Consider the following 21,771-nt stretch of genomic DNA (forward strand, 5'->3'; position numbering starts at 1 on the left):
GAATGTTTTAACGGATTTCTGTGTACAAGCGAGGGCCATATTTCGTACATATTCAACCCGGAGGAATCTACGGTTAAGATATTCACAGACAGCGTGTCCCAACCCTTTTATCGTGCAGAACCCGAGCCTTTTTCTCTAGCGCTAAGGATGCGAGAATGGCTTAAAATAAGGCTAGCTTTGTGTCAAATGGAACGTGCCATGAGTGCTTCAAGGCTGCCAGGATATGCGTTGGAAGAACAAGTCTGTGGACGCCAGGATCTAATGGCCCTGAGAGTCACTTCCATGGGGTATACCCCGGACTCCAGAGTGACAATTTTAGCATGTGAACAATTTGACAGGTCAAATGCTACGAAAACAGTCAGTCCATATGTATCCTCCAAAGCATGCAAGGATGTAAATTTTTTTCAAATAATGTTCAGTTTTAAATGGCGCGATTACCACATTTTCCGAACCCTGATGAATAAGCTGGACAGTCTTTTCGAAAATCGTGAACAATTACGGCGATGGCCTAGGTTATCGTTGAGACATACCCCGGAACAACAACAAGTTCGAAGGCGGATCTTTCCCTGGCAGGAAAGTGGACAGAGCTTCGACGGAGCGCGGAAAAGACTTTGTGATGGGGAATTGGAAACGGATAATGTTCAGGGCTAACAGGACCCCATATATCTGTAAGAAATAGTTAAAATAAATGTTGAATTATAACGTGTGTTAAAATGTAGGTGTTAATTTTTGAAAATGTATACCCCCCCATTTAACTAAGGGGTAGCGCTCTTTTCTCTCAAGCTAGGGTCTGGCGCAGACAACTGTAAGATCTGAAAAAAAACATGTATTATTTTATAGTCTATTCCTACATTGGGTATGTTATGAACATTACGTTTTATTAAAGTTTGTAATAATGTACAAAGACCTGCATCCAAGGTTTATTTTTATTTTTACATAAAACACGTGTGCTGCATGTTTAAATATTATTCAAATGGGTTACTTAATTCAAACATGTCTTAAAGGTTGTACGAAATATTTTGGAATTCAATAAAAGGAATGTTTAAAAACGGTATCTCACCCTTTAACTATGGGAAAAACCTATTTAACAACGTCTTCCAGCTCTGTCGCGAAGTAAAATAGAATCAGAGTGTTTGTGTGTGTGTGGGGAGGGGTCTTGAGGCGGAGCAACAGGCGTGTGTGTGTGTGTGTGGGGAGGGGTCTTGAGGCGGAGCAACAGGCGTGTGTGTGTGTGTGTGTGTGTGTGTGTAACATAAATCCTAAGGTTGGGGGGGTCCCAGAACTCTTATCTGTAGAGAACCGTTTGAAACCAAGGTGTGCACTATCATGCATAAGGCATGTCGAGATATCAGACGAACAGCGGGGGTTAAACATAGATATCTCTAATCTGCGGCCCCCACACACCCCGTTTGCAGACAGAATGTCACGACATCCCCTCCTGTTGTTTGAATTCACAGCCTGTGTTCTCTAAACCAGACATACATGGGTTGGGGTGTAGCATACATCTCTCAAAAAAACTCATTCCGAACTTTTAGATAGTTAGGGACAGAACTATTTTTTAACGTTGTCAGCATTGCTTTAGCGCAAACATAAAGGCCCGAATATTGAGCTGCACGGACAGATTAAAATAATAATAATAATATTCGGAATAAGGGAATCTCGCATAATGGATATTTCTGGAGGTGAGTAAATGAAAAAAACATATTTTAAGATTTGTTTGAATATTATTGGAATATTAAACCCTAGTTATTTGGGTATTTCAGGCCAAAAGCCCAATATAGGTTAAAAAAAAAAAAAAAAAAGTGTAGATATAGCGTATAACTGTTAACATTGTCTAATGGAATCTAGGATCCCCGACATTTACGCAGCTTTTACGCGATTTACCTGATCTGGAACATGATGGGGGTTCGCAGGAGCAAAAGTCTGGCAGACAATCACCAACGGCCTTTTTTCGTTGTAAGTCCTTATAATTAAACACATACCCAAGAAATATTTATATATAAACATTTTAAAAATAGGTTGTACTATTTTTTAAAACTATTTTATGTATTTACAGCCGACATACAGCCCTTTATGATAAAGGATGCGTTATGGACAGCTGACACGCAGGACTTTGATGCAATTCTACCGTTCTGTACGAGCGCTTTTTCAAACTCACCGCGAATCCAGGGAACATCGACCCCCTCCCGACATATTCCAGACCCCAACAGGCAATCAACTGTGGCCCAAGTACACTCCTCAGAATCAAGCCCACCCGAAAACTACTGTTGGGCCGGGAACTTGCTGCTTCACGAGCCGGCGCTCCAGGGACAAGGTATGGGACCATTATACAGTTTTGTTATTAGTTATCAGCCTTTTTATTAGTTATAGATCTGTTGATAGCCTATGTTAAAACAAGGACAAATAATGTTTTTTCAGACTGCCCGGAGACAGACCCAGCAGAATCTGGAACGCTAGAGGGAAAAAGTCACACACCCCGGTTTCGCGATTCGTCACAACAAGCGCCAAAAAGCTGAGGTATTTTAACTATGTACTGTTAATATATATTATTATAACGGAAAGGTATTTGACATTTGTATGTAGCTAACATATATATTTTTATATCTAATAACGTAATTATGTATGTATTATTTTCATTCAGACTCCGCACCGGCGAAAAACGGCACAGACGACCACATAAATCTAGAGCTGGGGGATTCCGGCGCCCCGAGCATTCCGAATGAAACACCCAAGAGACCTGTTTTTAATGACATGTCAGATGTTGATGACCAGCTATTCTGTGATGCGGCCAACCTTATAGACCCAGTCAATTCTACGGCCTCAATACCTGCAGCCGAACAAGAAAGGTTTTTCACATTATTTTCCAGGGCTTTGAAATCGAGGAATGTTTTGCTATACAAACGACTGGGGGATTTAATTGAGAGACAGTACAGAGACGATATGTTATTCTGGCATAGAACAATTCCACGCATGTTAAACAGCAACCCCATTAAAAAACGCAAATACAGACGCTAAAATCATACATGTAACACCAACCATTACAGAAAGAAAAAAAACGAACACTCTTAATTATCCAAAAATGGCAGAACTAACGCAACACGGGGAGACAGTTGAAAGCCTCTTATCCCAGATTCCAGACGAACTCCTAGAAGTTATAAGACGTATGAACGATTCAGGAACGTTAGATGAAAGCATATTAACACAGATTCCAGCCGAACTCTTAGAAATGATTAATCGTATGAACCAGTCAGGGGGGGGGTTGAGGAAAACATGTTATCCCAGATTCCCGAACCCCTCATAACCTTAATTAATCGTATGAACGAGAGTCAGACAATTTCGGCCCCGACAACCCCGACAGCGATAGAACAACCCGTAACGCCTAGGTCCGTAGAGTCTGAAACGCCACAAGATGTTTTTGGGGAATTGGACAATTATCTAATAAATCTGGCGGCAGATGTTCATGATAGACGTGTCAGGGTTGTGTACAGGAATAAATTCAACAATACAGAGATTCGACAGTTTTTCAATTTCCTATGTGTGAATCAGAATCTTGACTATGCTGTATTTTACATGATGATAATGGACACTCTGAATGACCTGTTAGAAACAGCAAGAGATTATGGCGAACCTCGTGATGTCTTACAGTTGGAAATATGTGGAGATATACTGAATTATGCAGGCTCTCTTATTTTACCCAATGGCGAAGCAGATCTTGAACAATTTACAGCGCTGGTAGAACGCCTTGTTCAGTCAAATTTAGCCATCATAGCCGATCGAACCCTAGAGCTTGTAGTGCAAATAATACGTCAACCACAGGGGGGCGGTGGGCAGAGAAGGAAGCTTGATAGCCTAATGCAGTCAGAAATCATAAGCAATAAAAGGGCCTACCTCATAAACGTTCACAATCCCGATAATAAGCTATGTTTTGCAATAGGCCTAGCGCATTTACTTAACCCCGGATGTACTGATCTGACGGCATTGCAAAAGGCTAGAGAGATCCAAACGGCGGTGGGTCTCGGGATCCATGAAGGCATGCCATTCTCAGACATTGTCAAATTTGAAAACCTTCTGAATATCAAGATTGTGGTTTTGTACCACAGTAGAGCTAATGCAGCTCTCTTGAAGTTCCAAAACACCCCCCAACCGCACCCCCAGATTCTGTACTTTTATGTGCAAAACGAACATTACTATGCCGTTACAAACGTCACGGCGTTCCTAGGGGCAACCTATGTGTGTAGATCCTGCCATACCGGCTACAGCCGAAAGGGGGGGCACTCGTGCCGTTATAACTGTTCTGTATGTCAGGATGCCGAGTGCCCTATGCAGACCCTAAACTTGACACCATGTGAGGATTGCCATCGCACATGTCGTTCGACCTACTGTTACGATAAACACAAAATTGAAACATGGCACCCTAAGGCCTGTAAATCTGTAAGCATTTGTGCCATTAACAAGAAATGCCCAAAATGTCATTGCAATTACAGCCTTAACCTCTTACCTCTACCTGGGACGCTTGCGTCCCAACTAGAGCTCTGGAAATGCAAATGCGCTACGCTAAATGCTAATAGTATTAGTTAAAACTCAAAAGTTCATTAAAATACACATGCAGGGTATCAAATTAAAGCTACACTCGTTGTGAATCCAGGCAACAAGTCAGATTTTTAAAATGCTTTTCGGCGACAGCATGAGAAGCTATTATCTGATAGCATGCACCAATACACTACAACAGAAAAGCACAGCAGGGGACGTAAACAAAATAATTAGCATTTCGGCGTTACACAAACCACACAATAAAATAGAAAACAGTCATTACCTTTCACCATCTTCTTTGTTGGCACTCCTAGATGTCCCATAAACACTATTGGGTCTTTATTTCGATTAAATCGGGCCATATAAAGCCAAGATATCGTTATATGTAGACTGTGTGATAAACGGAAAAAACAGCGATTTCACAACGTAACGTCATTTTTTTAAAATTCAAAAAGTAGACGATAAACTTTCACAAAACACTTCGAAATACGTTTGTAATGCTACTTTAGGTATTAGTAAACGTTAATAAGCGATAAAAATCATCCGTAGGCGATGTACATATCATTAGCTGTCGTCTTGGAAAAAATTTCAGGAGAGAGCTCTTCCGGAATGATCTGGGCGGAGACCGGAGGTACGTCGTGCCCCTCTTTCGGTTCAACCAAGAATCAAAGAGGATTAAATTCACAAGATACTCGACTACATGGGGATGCTGTGGGAGTTGAATGCTCGGTCTTATCTAATTCGGCTCACTGTTAACAAATGCTGGAAGTGGCGCAAGGATATTTATTTCCATTTTCTGTGATCAGGTTTTCCTGCGCTTTCCGATGTAACGCACGTTATGTAATAGCCACAGTCGTGATTTAACCAGTTTTAAAAACGTCCGAGGGTTTCCTATACACACATTCTAACCATATGAACGTACTATATTCCTGGCATGAGTAGCAGGGCGCTGAAATGTTGCGCGATTTTTAACAAAATGTTCAAAAAAGTAGAGGGTAGGAGCAACTAGTTAAAATAGATAGCCCTAAACCACATGTTTGTGGAATCCTACAGTGTCCAATCTGTAAAGGGGGTCTGAAAAGCAGAAATGCTGAAGTGGTTCAAGAAGTGCCACACGAGTGTTATATTCAGCCCTTGGCTGAAGATGAACCTTCAGAGAAATATGTGTTCTATGATTTTGAGACAAATCAGCAATCGGGGGATCATTTGCCTATTTTTGTATCTACCATGACATTCACGGGGGAAAAGTGGTCTGCAGAAGGATCCAATTGTGCACTACTCTTTCTAAAACATTTTAGAAAACCACAGTACCGAAACTTTACGTTCATAGCGCACAATGCTAGAGCCTACGACTCGTACCTTCTTCTGAACCCCTTGATACAGCAAGGCATAGCGCCGAGGGTCCTAGCGCAAGGGAGTAAAATCCTGTGTTTTGTAGATCCCGCCTTCAACCAGAGATACATTGACAGTTTAAGCTTCTTACCCATGAGATTGGCTCAAATGCCAGAGGCCTTGGGTTTTGAAAACTCTGTGAAAGGCTGGTTCCCCCACTTCTTCACATCTGAGGAGAATCTACACTATATAGGATCATATCCCAGCCCAGAAATGTATGGGTGTGATCAAATGTCTCCCAAAGAGCGAGAGAGATTCATGACTTGGTATGAGACAGTAAGATATGGCACCTTTGATTTCCATAAAGAGATGGAATCATACTGTGACAATGATGTGGTTATACTTCGTGAAGGATGCCTCAGATTCAGAGAAGAGGTAATCAAAGATGCAGGTATTGACCCTTGGAGTTGTACAACGATTGCATCGGCATGCATGAAAACATACCGTACACACTATATGCCGACATCCTCTATAGCGATCCCCTCGCCTGACAACTACCGACGCCAGTTCAAGGCCTACTCTAGTGGGTCCATTCAATGGCTAGAGTATATGGCCTAGGATAAAGACATTTTTATTCAACATGCTTTGAATCGAGGGGAGAAGGCGTTTGGCTCTTACCATGTAGATGGCTACACCAAGATTGACGGGGTTGAGACCGTGTATGAGTACAACGGTTGTTTCTTCCATGGTTGCAAATCTTGCTTTGTGCCCCAGAACATATGTGTCCTAACCCAAAAGACTTTTGGGGAAATGTACCAAGAGTTTCAAGACAAAGTTGATTCGTTACAGGCTACTTACGGTCTAAAAGTGGTTGTTTTGTGGGAGCACGAATGGACAGCCCTCAAAAAGTCTGATCCTCATGTTCAAGCATTCCTTTCCAGCTTTGACATCCCAGAACCTCTGGAGCCAAGACAGGCCTTGTATGGCGGCCGTACCAATGCTTTGACATTGAGGTATGTAGCGCAACCCGACGAGACAATAGGCTATGTGGATTTTACATCCCTTTATCCGCATGTAATGAGTTCCTCATGCTATCCTATAGGTCATCCTGAAATTATTCATCGTGATTTTGACTTACCTCAAAACTATTTTGGTCTGATCAAAGCAACAGTCTACCCTCCAAGGGGTTTGTTTATACCTGTGTTGCCTTACAGGGGCACTCAAGGAAAACTTTTCTTTCCCCTTTGTCGCACCTGCAGTGAAAACATACAACAAACCCCATGTGATCACACCGATCAAGAAAGAGCACTGACAGGTGTATGGGTCACAGCTGAATTCTCTAAGGCTTTAGAGATGGGGTATCGTGTGGCCAAAATCTTTGAAGTATGGAACTTTCCAAAGAAATCAGACACTCTTTTTAAAGAGTACATCAAGACCTTCTTGAGATGTAAGCAAATGGCTTCAGGCTATCCTGCATCGGTCACAGATCAAGAAAGTAAAGACAGGTACATTCAAGACTATCATGACAGAGAAGGCATCCTTCTTGACCCTGACAGAATAGAGGTCAACAAAACCAAACAAAATGTGTGGAAATTGTACCTAAATTCGCTTTGGGGCAAATTAGCGCAGAGGTGTAATATGTTGACAACGTCGATTATTAAAGACCCTGAAGAATTTTTGGAATTCATTTTTTTTGACCAATACGAAATTTCACATTTTTCATTCTTGAGTCAAGACATTGCCTTGGTGCAATGGCGATGTAACAAGAAGTGGGTTCTACCCCCGGGTAATGTAAATGTGTTTCTTGCAGCATTTACCACGGCCTATGGCCGACTTGAACTGTACAAGCTCATGGAGCAGCTTCAGAGGCGGGTACTTTACCACGACACAGACTCTGTGGTCTATGTAAGCAAACCAGGGGATTGGAGCCCCCCACTCAGCAACTATCTGGGTGGCTTAACGAGCGAACTCGCAGAGGGTGACCATATCACAGAATGGTCATCCTGTGGGCCCAAAAGCTATGCTTTTAGAACGCTAAAGAATCACGTGGTATTGAAAGCCAAAGGAGTGACTCAAAACTATGAAAATGCCCAGCGTGTAAATTTGGAATCAATCACACGCTTGGTTGAGGGGTTCCTAAATGACAGGAATAGTGACTTGGAGATTTTGAGCTCCTACAAAAGATTGTTAGGGATAAAAAGGGCTTCCATCTGAGGAATGCCCCACTCATTAAAAGATTCAGGGTTGTCTATGACAAGAGAGTGCTTTTGCCTGACGGGACTACATTGCCCTATGGCTACTGACTTATGCTACAAGCTACAGGGGTCTTAAAGCTTAAGATATAATGACTGCTGTAGAAGGTTTTGACCCCCGGTTGCAACTACCATTTTCGGCCTTAATCGCAGGGCCTTCGAATAGTGGTAAAACTTGTTTTGTAAAAAGTATTTTAGAGAATTCTGAACATGTGTTATCTCAAAAGCCTGATAATGTTGTGTGGTGTTATTCATGTTATCAACCTCTGTATGATGAATTGTTGAAGACAATAAAAATCAAGTTTGTTGAAGGAATACCTGATACCCTGTCTGATGATGAACTTTACCTCCTCATAAAAACAATCTGTTGGTTTTGGACGATATGCTATTTGCAGGTAGCGAACATCCCGAAATTGCCCGAGCGTTTACCCAATATACTCATCATAGAAACCTGTCCGTGCTTTACTTGGTGCAGAATGTGTTTCACCAAGGTAAAAATAGCCGCACCATCAGTTTGAACGCCAATTACATGGTTTTGTTCAAAAATCCTAGAGACAAACTACAAATTAACACTCTAGCTCAGCAGATGTACCCGGAAGGAAATCCTACTTCATGGAGAGCTACGAGGACGCAACCCAAGCGCCATTTTCTTATTTAATCGTGGATTTAAAAGCAAATACTCCAGAACACCTGAGGCTACGAACCGGTCTGTTCCCGTGGGAGTGGCCGGCTGCGTACATTCCTAAAAAAAAAAGTAGCCGCTATGTCTCTGCGTTTAAAAAGAAACTTGCCCCTCTTGAGAAGCCTAGTTGGGGCTACATCTAATGAACGGAAGGCCATCTTGGGTCACTGTTCTTCAGATCTCATATTATCCCTATGTGAGATTGCTTTGAATCTTCTCAAAGGACGCATTCCACTCACCCTGACACAATTGAAAAAATTAAAGAGACAAAAGACCTCGATCAAGCTCTTTGCCAATAAAAGGGTCAGTCTTCAAAAGAAACGACATAGCATACAACAGTCTGGCGGTTTTATTCTACCTTTACTAAGTATAGCCGTGCCCTTCATCACCAGCCTTATTGCAGCCCGACGTGGTGGTTGAACACATAGGGTGATGGCCAATAAAATGTATCTGGTGCCACAACAAGAGTTGGATAGACTTAAAAAAACAAATGCAGGGGCCCCCGAAAATATCAGACAAACAGCGGAAAATGATTTGGATACGGCCATGAAGGATATTTTGAATCAAAAAGGATTGAACCCCTATGATAAGGTCCAAAAATACACAAACCTCTTGCAAAGGTATTTGTCCTTGGTGAAACAAGGGGAGAGAGAGAGACAGGCCATTTAACTATTTCCCTACAGGACCCTTTAAAAGATGACGAGCCTCGCGAGAGCCACGCCCCTGTAAGGCCTGTACCTGCGAGCTTACCATCTGAAGATCAAATGCCTGTTGAAGATAAAGTTATGCATGACTTGTTAACCCATGTTCCGGCACGTAACAGGAAAAATGTTAGCTACATTATGAACAAGCTAAAAGACTCAAATGGGGCAGCTACTTGGAATGACAAAGGAGAGTTTATCCTTCAGGGGGCTGTTGTCAAGGGTTCACATATACTTGACTTGCTTAAAAGTACCACATCTGCCCACAAGGTGGCTGATGACCGAAGACCTCCAGGGTGGCTTCAGTTTCTTAAGGCCCTGGCCATCCTCAACATACCCCTCTCGGGTGTACCCAACTATAAGATTCGGCAACAGATTCACTCTTTAAAACACAAACCGTCACCGAGATACAGCACCCCTAAAGATGCCCCAAAACCCTCGCATCCTTATGAAATGAATGACGATAACCCATTTACCCCCCTGAACGCCTCTGGACCTTTCCCTAATCCCGATCTCTCTGGGTGGTTAGCCTTTTGAATGACTTTTGAATGACTATGATTAAATTCAATAAATTTTATTTGAAAAATAAGCAATTTAACATTTGTGGCATTCTTGAAACATTTGGCGTGAGCATACGCCTTGATTACACGTTCTTAGAGGATACACATTTGAACACTTTTCATATTTTCTAACAAAACAAGCTACAACTTTATCATTACTTCTTAAATCATCCTTATAAAGAGACATAACATCTTCAAAAGAAACTCCCCGGACTCTTTGGCATAGGTAGAATACACAGTGTTGACCGCATGTCGTTGAAAGGGTATCTTGCACCTGTTTGATATTGTAGTATATCTTTGAGCCATTTTTGGTCAGAAATTCTTTAATAGATTTGGGGAAATGTGAAAAACCGGGTGGGAAACCATAGGAATCAAAAAAAGTTGAGATTTTTCTTCCTCCTTCCTCTTCTAAGGTCACAGCTAGCCAATGTTCACCCGGCATGTTTTTAGGATGGGTATTGACAATAAACATTGCAGGCCGCACCTTCCATTTCTCCATAGGTAATTCATCACAAGCCAACACTCCGCAAAATTGTTTTCCAATCAGTCGGCTCATCAGCCCTTCCAACTCTTCCAACTCATCAGCCCTTCCAACTCTGATTTTGGACGTTTGGTTGATCACGCCTCCAATACGGGCAGCTTAAATAAAAAAAACTTTAATTTTCAACACTTCAATGCAGAGTATGTCGCTCTGTGTCAGGACGGACGTCAGGTCCCTGCTAAGGCTTTCCAACCGCAATTTAATAACAACATATCTGTGCGAGAATTTTACAATCTATTCCTGGCTACCGGGAGGCATCTAAAAGATCTCTCTTTACCTATTGACAGAAATGATTTTGCCGAGGGTTACACAATGTATGCTTCAATTTATCCCCAGATGATGACACCTCAGGAAATCTTTCTGTGGTGTCCCAAGGTAACCTCAGGCTGGAAATGCGTTTCCGTACACCTTTAGCCTGTACGGTTAGCATGATTGTTTATGCCTGCTCTGATTCAATCTTGGAGGTGAATAGCCGAAGACAGGTTTTAGTAGATTATTATTAAGGATCGTTGAGCAAAAGACATGAGGAAGGGCTGATACTCTTCCTGAGGTGTCCGGGGTACCTTCCCAACGGGTCTCGTAGCCTGTGAACAAGCTGTAACCCTTGGTGATACGGCTCAGTTCGGGACACAAAACCTGTCGAAAAACCGTCCAGTCTTCAACATCATAAGTCACGCCTAATTTCTGGTCGGTATATTCTTCTCCTTCGGCTAACGTATAGAGTTTCACGCTACAGGCCAAGTAATCAAACAGATGCCCCCAATGCTGTCCGTTAGACATCAACACTTCATCTTTCAGCGCCGTTGCGGGCGGTATCTGGGTTCTATACACGTTTAAAAAACGCTTTTTTGGTGCATCGTATATTGCGGCTGTATACTTTGCCCTTTCTCGATGTTTCAGACGCGGTCCTGCCTCCGAGGCTACAGTCATCACAGCTTTACCACTGATCGCAAAATCCATGTTTAAAAAATAGGGTTTACGGTTCTGGGTTTCGCAAGCCTTGTTCTGGACATTTATAATGCTGAGGCCCCAGCGCTATCTATAGCCCCAGACATTCCTGCTTCATAGATAACAACCATAAGGGAGATAAAACTGGGGGGTGGAGGTGGGCATGGGCCCCAAAAGTTCAAACACCCTCTAACACATGACCACACGAACAGGGGGGGCGGGGCGGGGGCACATATTCAGTACATGTCATCAGGTCATAAGGTCAGCAATCAATCAATTTTGACACATGCCGTATCCTATTACTCTCTTATATACACATTTTATGAACCTTTATTTAACTAGGCAAGCCAGTTAAGAACAAATGCTTATTTACAATGACAGCCTACCCTGGGGCGTCAGGTAGCCTAGTGGTTAGAGCATTTCGATCTTGAATCCCCGATCTGACATGGTAAAAAAATCTGTCGTTCTGCCCCCAAAACAAGGCAATTTAACCCACTGTTCCTAGGCCGTCAAAAGGTCAAATAAAAAATAAATACCCCGTAAAATAAGATATTTTATACTGAAATCGTCTTATTAAACACCAATGTTATTCACTAAGTTAATGGGTTGTAGTGAGGATAATGTTTTACAGCTTTGTCATTCTATTTTTTATATATATATATATATATATATATATCCACAAACAATAGTGGGACAGGTAAGGCCAAAAAGATGTCCAGAGAAATTTAGACACCTTTAATTATCTGAAGTACCCAAAAAGGCCACTAGATGTCATGTAATGAAAATTCCATAAAATTCTTAAAAGTAAAAAAAAATGTGTGCGTGTGTACATTACTTTAGTGCTTGCAGAGATAGCACGCTGACAAAGTTCTGTAGCCATGTTGGTCTTTGTGTGTGTTTGTGTGTGTGTGTTACCATCCTTGTGAGTAGCGGAAATCCCCCAAAGTCCCCACAACGATAGTATTACAAGGAAAATTCTCCCTCGTGGGTACATTTCCCACAATTAAAAATACTATTTTAAGCATAAGAGTTAGGGTTATAATTAGGGTTAGAGGTTTAGGGTAAGGAGTTGCATTTTGAATGGAAATCTATTTTAGGTCCCCACAAGCATAGAAAAACATGATGTGCGTGTGTACCTGTCTCGGTTTACCCAACAGGACTGTTTGTCTCTGGGTGAGGGGGTGTTTCCCCCAGCGTCTGTCACTTTCCTCCAGGTGTAGCATCCTTCCAGCAGGTCAACACTGTACAGCTGCAGACAGAGCAACACAGGAACATTACGCTCTCATTTTAACACAAGCAGTGGACTGTTGCTCCATAATGTATCAAAGACATAAAAGGTATAGGCTCTGTCCAGAAACAACCCCAACCTACTAGGCACTTCTGTAGATGCAAGAGGATTGCATTTAGGGTGTAAGCAATGTAGCCCTATGTTGGTCTTTGTGTGTGCGCACACACACATTTTACTATACTTGTGGAGTACCAGAAGTCCTCACAAGAATAGTAAACCAACTAAAATTCAGAGAAGTGAGCACATTTTGCTGGTCCCCACTTGTAAAATGGCCATTTTAGGTTTAGGGTTAGTGGATTAGTTTGGGGTAAGGTTTAGGAGTTAGGGAAAATAGAGCTTTGAATGGGAATCAATTGTTGGCCCCCAAAAAGTCAAGTATAGTAGGACAGCTGTGTGTGTGTGTGTCAATTTTGATCCTTAATGATCTCAACGCCAATGCCTGCTTTCTGAGTGAATATAGAGATGTTTTCACTCACTTTCACACAGTTTTACAGAGACTTGGTTAGCTGATGAGATTTCTAATGTGCTGAAATGGAATGGATTTTATGGTCCCATTCACGCAGAGCGCGACCTGGCATCGCCGGAGGAGGGGGTGTGTTTCTACATAAACGAACGCTGGTGTTCTTCCATAAATATCAAGAGCAAAAGACGTTGAAATGTTAGGCATCTCATTGCGCCATTTCAGTGTTTATCCCAACTGTTTATGTACCAGCCACAGCATGCTACTACAATTGCTGCTAACATCACCTACCAATTTGTCTCCTGGAGATTTTAACTCTTGCTCACTTCACACTGACCTTTAAAACTATGAACAATGTGTTACTTGTAGCACAAGGGGAGATAGGAAATTAGACTTGTGTTATGGTAATATTAACAGGGCATACAAGTCACTGCAGATGCCTCCAGTACTACTAAAATACAAACAAGAGCAGGAAAACTATTGGAAAGGGCAGTTCAGATATGGTCAGATGAAACGACAGAGCAAACAAATTGTATTTGTCACATGCGCCGAATACAACAGATGTAGACTTGACCGTGAAATGCTTACTTACAAGCCCTTAACTAACAATGCAGTTCAAGATATAGAGTTCAGAAAATATTGACTGAATAAACTAAAGTAACAAAAAAATCTAATCAAAAGTAACAAATTACATAACAATAATGAGGCTATATACAGGGGGTACCGGTACCAAGTCAATGTGTGGGAATAAAGGTAATATGTAAAGTGACTATGCACTTTACAAGTGGGTGGGGGGGTCAATATAAATAGCCTGCAAGGATGTTTTTCCCTGTACAAATTGGGACATTATCAGTATCAGCAGAGACTTGCATACAGCCATTTCTGTGAGGGCATGTTAGTCCCCACAAAGATGGTGAAATGCTATCCAAATAACAAGCCTTGGATTAGTGCAGAGCTGAAACAGACATCCCTTTCTGCTGGCAACCAAAAGGAAGTGAAAACTGCAAGGGACCATTAAAACAACAAATAGCCCAGGCTAAAGACAACTACAAAAAGAAAGTGGAAACCAAGGGACGGCTACCGAAGGAATGTGCAGATGAACTGGCAGACATCTTTTGCACTCTCCTTAAAGTGGAACTTACAATGTTTTAATTACTTTGCAGATATGAAAACAGACCATCATATCACTCCAAAATATCAAATTCCCAGTTTATGCTACAAAACCAACTTTAAAACAGGTTTTTTTTAAAGAAGGTTATTTCTATTTGACTCAACATTCCATGATGTACACTAAGGCATTGTAGGCAGAAAAGATGGATGCAGCTCAATATAATTCACCAATACATTTCTTGGTAGTCCCAAAAAATATTACTATCATGTTTCTTAATTCAAAGACTCAAATTGTGGACACTCTGACTGACAGTTATGGCTGCTTAGCGTCATGTACTGTTGCCTCTACCTTCTTGCCTTTTGTGCTGTTGTCTGTGCCCAATAATGTTTGTACCACGTTTTGTTGCTACCATGTTGTTGTCGTGTTGTGTTGCTGCCATGCTATGTTGTTGTCTTAGGTCTCTATGTAGTGTTGTGGCGTCTCTTGTCATGATGTGTGTTTTGTCCTATATTTTATTTGCAATCCCAGCCTTTTGGTAGGCCGTCATTGTAATTAAAAATGTGCTCTTGTATAATTTTTTTCGGTAGCTACACAACTAGAGATGCACGTGTCATTTGGTTAGCTAGCAAGAAATGCAAATCGCTCTTTGCCCCAGCTAGCCCAGTGGATCTGGGCCGATTCCGGTTGAGAGTCGGGGCACTCGGCTGAGAGTCAGACTTGGCCGACGTCATGTGGCCCGAGTCTGGGCCGCATTAGGCAGTATTACTTATGGCTAGGAGGAAGGGATTGAGCTCCGGGCCGATACCGGTGTGAGTTATCGGGCCCAAATGGATTACTTGGGTCTCAGGCCAATTCCACTGTATGGCAGTTTAGGCTGTTACAAATGTACTGATATAAGTGGATGCACGTGGCATTCCGGCGACTGAGAAAAACTACTTAGTTGTGCCTGTTGTTCACACGCGTATCTGCCCTCTCATTGGGTAGAATGGTCCCACCGGATTTCCACTGTCTCTCTTGTGTGTGCATCCTTTTCCTGGAATTCTCTTCTGCTTTTTGACTGCATGCAGCCTCACCTTCTCTGTGTAAAACTCTAACACCTGCAGGTAGACCCCAGCATTATCTTGTGGGTGCTGGACTTCCTGCTGAACAGGGGGCAGTATGCCAAGTTCAACAACACAACATCCCTTCCTCTGTGTACATCTACTGGTTCAAGGGGGAAATTAATCTCCCCAGTGCTATTCTCCATGTCCACCAATGACATGAAAGGTTCAGACAGAGACTGCTTGGCAGCGAAATACACCGACGACGCCACCCTTGTGGACTCCTCAGATTACACAATGCATTCCCAAACAGAAGTAAACAGGGTTTATGAATGGTGCTATAACAACCTCACACGCAACATCAACAAAATCAATGCTCATTGATTTCCAGAGGAAAGCAGAGGAAGCCAGCTATTCCTGGGTATTGAACAGGCAGAAAGAGCGGGGAGATTCAAGTACCTGGGGAATATCATGGACAGCACACTCACTTTTAATGGCAACACTGAATTTTTTATTTTATTTTTTAAATCCAACAACATCTGCACCTCCTATGCAGACTAAGACAACTTTGTGCTTAGTTCCATCCTGTACTCCCCATTCACCCACGACTGTGTGGCCGCACAAGACTCCAACACCATCATTAAGTTTGCTGACGACATGACAGTGGTAGTCCTGAACACCAACGACAATGAGAGTGTGTGGTGTGGTGCCAGGTCAACAACCTCTCCCCTCAACTTCAGCAAGACAAATGAGCTGGTCTTTGAACACAGGAAACAGAAGGACGAGCACGCCCCCCATTCACATCAACGGAGCTGTAGTGGAGCGGGTCGAGAGGTTCAAGTTCATCGGTGTCCACATCACTAAGGACGTATCATGGCCCAAACACTAACCCAGTCATGAAGAGGGCACAACAACACTTCTTCCCCCTCAGGAGGCTGAAAAAATTTGGCATGGACCCACAGATACTCAAAAAGTTATTCAGCTGCACCATTGAGAGCATCTTGACTGACTACGTCACTGCCTGGTATGGCAACTGCTTGGCATCTGACCGCAAGGCACTACAGAGGGTAGTGCAAACAACCCAGTAAATCACTGGAGCTGAGCTCACTGCCATCCAGGACCTCTATACCAGGCGGTGTCAGAGGAAGGCCTTAAAAAAAGACTCCAGCACCCAAGTCATAGACTGTTCTCTCCGCTGCCGCACGGTAAGCGGCACCGGAGTGCCAAGTATGGCACCAAAACGCTCCTGAACAGCTTCTACCCCCAAGATATAAGACTGCTGAACAGTTAATCAAATGGCTACCCGGAGTATTTGCATTGACCCCCTATATTTTTTTGCACTGGCTCTATGCTGACTCACTGGACTCTAGCCTCATTGTAATTTGTTTTACCATTTCCTTAAATTTGTTGCATTTTAAATTTGCATTGTTGGGAAAGGTAAGTAAGCATTTCACGGTAAAGTCCACAACGGTTCGGTTGTATTCAGCGCATGTGACAAATAAAATTGGATTTGAACTGCATGTCAACACCCAGGGTCTTCAGGGAATCGTTGATAGACGGGCAATGGAAAAGGCCAAACGATCCATAGAGGACCCCACACACAACCTTGCCCAATGATTTGAGCTGCTGCCCTCCAGAAGGAGATATACTCTAAAGTATCACTGTTCAGCAAGAATAGGAGCAGGTCAAGTTTCATTCCGATGGCCATGAACAGTGGGACATAGGACAGATGTAGGTCCAATACATGGTCCGACAGTAGGACACAGCAACTGTGAATATGTGTGCATTAACTATCCATTTTTTCTGCATTACCTGTATTATAGTGTATTGTTTTTGTGTATTTGTTTGCAGACTTCACAAAATGAATTTCCATGTAAATAGATAAAGTACATTGAATCGTATAGCTTGAATGACACTTCACAAGGCCGCAGGGCCAGACGAATTACCAGGACGTGCACTTCAAGCATGACCAACTGGCAAGCATTTTCACTGACATTTTCAACCAGTCCCTGACGGAGTCTGTAATACCAACATGTTTCAAGCAGACCACTATAGTCCCTGTGCCCAAGAACACTAAGGTAACCTGCCTAAATGACTACCGACCCATATCTCTCACATCTGTAGCCACGAAGTGCTTTGAAAGGCTGGTCATGGCTCACATCAACACCATTATCCCAGAAACCCTAGACCCACTCCAATTTGCATACCACCCCAACAGATCTACAGATGATGCAATCTCTATTGCACTCAACACTGCCCTTTCCCACCTGGACAAAAGGAACACCTATGTGAGAATGCTATTAATTGACTACAGCTCAGCGTTCAACACCATAGTGCCCTCAAATCTCATCACTAAGCAAAGGACCCTGGGAATAAACACCTCCCTCTGCAACTGGATGCTGGAATTCCTGACGGGCCGCCCCCAGGTGGTAAGGGTAGGGAACAACACATCCGCCATGCTGATCCTCAACACAGGGGCCCCTCAGGGGTGCGTGCTCAGTACCTTCAGGTACTCCCTGTTCACTCATGACTGCAAGGCCAGGCACAACTCCAACACCATCATCAAGTTTGCCGATAACACAACAGTGCAACAGTGCAAAAAAATCACAGACAACGATGAGGCAGCCTATAGGGAGGAGGTCAGAGACCTGACCGTGTGGGGCAAGGACAACAACCTCTCCCTCAACGTGATCAAGATAAAGAAGATGATTATGGTCTACAGGAAAAGGAGGCCCAAGCACGCCCCCATTCTCAGACGGGGTTGTAGTGTAACAGGTTGAGAGCGTCAAGGTCCTTGGTGCCCACATCACCAAAAAACGACCATGGTCCAAACCCACTAAGACAATTGTGAAGAGGGCACGACAAAGCCTATTCCCCCTCAGGAGACTGAAAAGATTTGGCATGGGTCCTCAGATCCTCAAAATGTTCTACAGCTGCTCCATCGAGAACATCCTTACTGGTTGCGTCGCCGCCTGGTATGGCAACTGCTCGGCCTCCGACCGCAAGGCACTACAGAGGGTAGTGCGTACGGCCCAGTACATCACTGGGCCCAAGCTTCTTGCCATCCAGGACCTCTATACCAGGCGGTGTCAGAGGAAGGCCCTAAAAATTGTCAAAGACTCCAGACCCCTCTTTTACGCTCAGTTTATAATCTATGCATAGTCACTTTAACTCTACCTATATGTACATATTACCTCAATGACCTCGACTAATTGGTGGGTCCCCCACACATTGACTCTGTACCAGTACCCTCTGTATATAGCCTCGCTTCTTATTTTACTGTTGCTGTTTAATTATTTGTTACTTTTATTTTCTGCTTAACACTTTTTTCCCCTTAAAACTTCTTAAAGAATTGTTGGTTAAGGGCTTGTAAGCAAGCATTTCACTCTAAGGTCTACATCTGTTGTATTCGGTGCATGTGATAAATAAAGTTTGATTTGATTTGACTTAGCTCGATCAGAGAGCAAGGTGGAGCTACTACCATGCTGCTTATGGTTATCAAATTATTAGCAGTGTACTAACAACTACCACGAAAGGTTTGTTTCCTTGTCATACCAAAGAAAACTTTCCCAAGCCCAGATGTAATAGTCTACCAAAGACCATTTCGAACTCCCCTTTTCACAAAGTCAGCTTCCAATTCACTTCCAATCGACAAGCAGCCAAATTCTCATGAACACAGGTCCTAGGAATGGCACTAATGCATTCCTGTCTTTTTCTCTGTCTGCACTTCTTTGATATCAGGTTACAGCCCAGGTTGCATATCACGGATAGTTTTCATAACAATGCTATGTGGCCATGAACAAAACAAAACACGTCCGACAGCTTTTGGCCTTTCTTGGTTCTCTTAATAGGCCCCTATCAATCACACAATCTGATCGGAGGTCAGTTTCACTCTTTAACACTTTGTACCTCCAAGGGGGGGAAAGGACACAGCTGGATAAAGGCTCATAGGTTTGGTTTGCTCCTTGCCGAACTTAGCTAAGAGCAGTGAATGTCTGTGCTCGCATACTCCCTTAAAATACCTTCGCTTGGAAAACAAGGGGAAAAAAGCAGTAATACTGCTCTTTGCCCCTCTCTAGACACTGTAGCAAAAGTACACTTCTTCAAAAATAGTCTGAATTAATAACATTTTGTAATTCATTTTGACATTTTTGCTGGGATGGTGATAGTCACGCAATTTTACATTAAAATGTTTGGTGCAGTATTTCTCGGGTGAAAAAATGTGCATGAAAACGAGTCGTCTGTTGTTGAATGTCAACAAACACTTCATTGAAGAATTGCTACTGTTGACCAATCGCAGACAAAGAAGCGCAGACTTAGGCTCCAGAACTTTACACATGCATGAACAGCTGAAAAAAAAAAAAACGATAGACACCAAAACAAACAAAGATATCACAAAATGTATGCGGAAACTGTTTTGACTCAGAAGCAAACGGTAAGGTTTAGGGTGACCTGATCCTAGGTCATCGGGTGGATAATTGCTGTCTTGGGGTGGGGCGGTAAGGGAGAAAAGGGGGGTGATTCTTACCTGGTTGGTGTGTCCATTTGGGTCACACCCTCCAAACACGTAGAGAGTGCCGTTGTGATAAGAACCGCAGGCGCCTGATAAGGCCGGGGGGATTTCTCCCTCCATCCCCCTCCGCTCCCTGACACACACACACGCAAATTAAAGCTCCGTAGTGTGTATGTCTGTGGGTAGTGTGTGTTGGGACAGGTGGCTTTATCACAAACACAAAAAAACGAAATAGGGAAGACTGATAGCCTTTGTGTACATGCTACGGCACTGCAAACTTGGTCAAGGAAGTGAAGATATTAACGAGCAATAAACAATGAATGACAAAGAAGTGTCAACCGCATCGGGCAGGTGAATCATTTAATTTTTGAATAATTGAAATTAACAATGACTAAAGAGCTTGAATCCTACAGGAAACAGACATTAAGATTGTTATTATGAGACCCTTACCATATTCCACTCTCCAAATCGCACAGCCAAATCTCATCACTGGGTAACAGTGTTTCTGTTCCGGAGACTGACTGTCATGGAACATCAAAAAAACAAACATCTACCGTCAATAAAATAGTGCAACACTCTATTGAAACATTGTAGCAATTCATACAATAGGCTAAACCTACTAAAAGTTTCGGCAGTGGTAACATTAATAAAAACGGAAAAGGTAGCCCAACATTTCACCTTATTGTAGAGGTAAATTGGCTTTGGCAGCTAAAACAACCAAATACTCAATCTCATAAATAGGGTCTCAATTGCGGTACGGCTCTAGCAACATAAAGCCCTCAACTTTCATTATTATTCTTTTTTAAACATACATTATTTTAACCAGTTTTACAGTTGCAGCAGATTGTAGTTTTCAGTGACAAGTTTGTGGCGTCTGTCTTCGTTATACACAGGTGTCCGGAGACGCGTTTGTTTTCTGTGAACAAGCGCTGTAATATGACCGTGTGGGAACCCTAACCCTATTAAAGGTGTGCAGTAATTTCACATGATGTATTATTATTTCTCGCTGTCGGTATGAAAGACAAGTTCATTTTGTTTCCTAAACCGTACTGAAAGCGATGCGTTTGAAATTTAATAAACAAGATTTGAAGCTAAAAAAACGTCCACGGCTGTAAAATATCGTCGATAGGAGCTGAAGGTGGTTACGTCTATGAATTAGTTAAGTGAAAACAAAGCCGAGTTTCTCAACTCAAAATGTATCTGAACATATTAAATGTGATGCCTATAGCGTTTTGCTCAAATGCGGCTTAAATAATAAATAAATACTTTGCCCCATATAACCTTACCTTACAGCCTCCCCACACATAAAGAAAGCTCCCTTCCACGAATGCAGTGTGATCACTCCGCTCCAGCGAGTTCGACATCTCGACACCGGTTCCTGTGTCCATCATCTACTGCGACTAAAGAAAAGCAACTATGTGTCTCTCGGTTTTACTTTCTCCAGATCATAGGAATGCTAATGGCTCTGAGATGGGATGGACTTCTTGCTACATGCAAAGGCAAGCGAGACTGTGGAAATGTGCTTTTCAGGATTGATTTAAACTCCTGGGCCGCGTTTCTATTGTGAGACTTAAATCGTTTCAGAACATTATGTGACTTGGGTGAAGGCCGCCGTTTCAATTGAATAAATCTTCTACATATATTTTTTAGGCTATAATACACTAGCTACATTTGAATAGATAGATATAGACACAATACCCTACATTTTATGTCATATGGTATAATGATGCACTTCTAATTGTTTAATTTTATTAGGCCAAGGTAAAAAACCAATATAATAATTCTGCTCAGTTTAACATTAGACAAAACACTT

General features: G+C 42.5%; 1 protein-coding gene and 1 long non-coding RNA gene across 2 annotated transcripts in view; one reads left to right on the plus strand and one right to left on the minus strand.

The window, feature by feature from the left end:
- Window positions 1-21,495, minus strand: part of LOC115106677 (kelch domain-containing protein 1-like) — a 33,799-nt gene extending 12,304 nt beyond the window's left edge. Inside the window, exons 1-4 of the mRNA XM_029629646.2 lie at window positions 21,245-21,495; window positions 20,409-20,479; window positions 19,974-20,091; window positions 12,683-12,795 (exon numbers count right to left, since the gene is read on the minus strand). Of these exons, the coding sequence (XP_029485506.1) occupies window positions 12,683-12,795; window positions 19,974-20,091; window positions 20,409-20,479; window positions 21,245-21,349 (407 nt within the window). The 5' untranslated portion in view covers window positions 21,350-21,495. The remainder of the gene's footprint in view (window positions 1-12,682; window positions 12,796-19,973; window positions 20,092-20,408; window positions 20,480-21,244) is intronic.
- LOC135563955 (uncharacterized) lies at window positions 364-2,204 on the plus strand. Its single transcript, XR_010460685.1, has 3 exons — window positions 364-668; window positions 1,849-1,956; window positions 2,057-2,204. It is a non-coding gene; the product is annotated as an uncharacterized LOC135563955 (long non-coding RNA).
- Window positions 21,496-21,771: the final 276 nt, after the last annotated feature.

The sequence above is a fragment of the Oncorhynchus nerka genome, linkage group LG23 (assembly GCF_034236695.1).
Source record: "Oncorhynchus nerka isolate Pitt River linkage group LG23, Oner_Uvic_2.0, whole genome shotgun sequence".
Classification (NCBI taxonomy): domain Eukaryota; kingdom Metazoa; phylum Chordata; class Actinopteri; order Salmoniformes; family Salmonidae; genus Oncorhynchus; species Oncorhynchus nerka.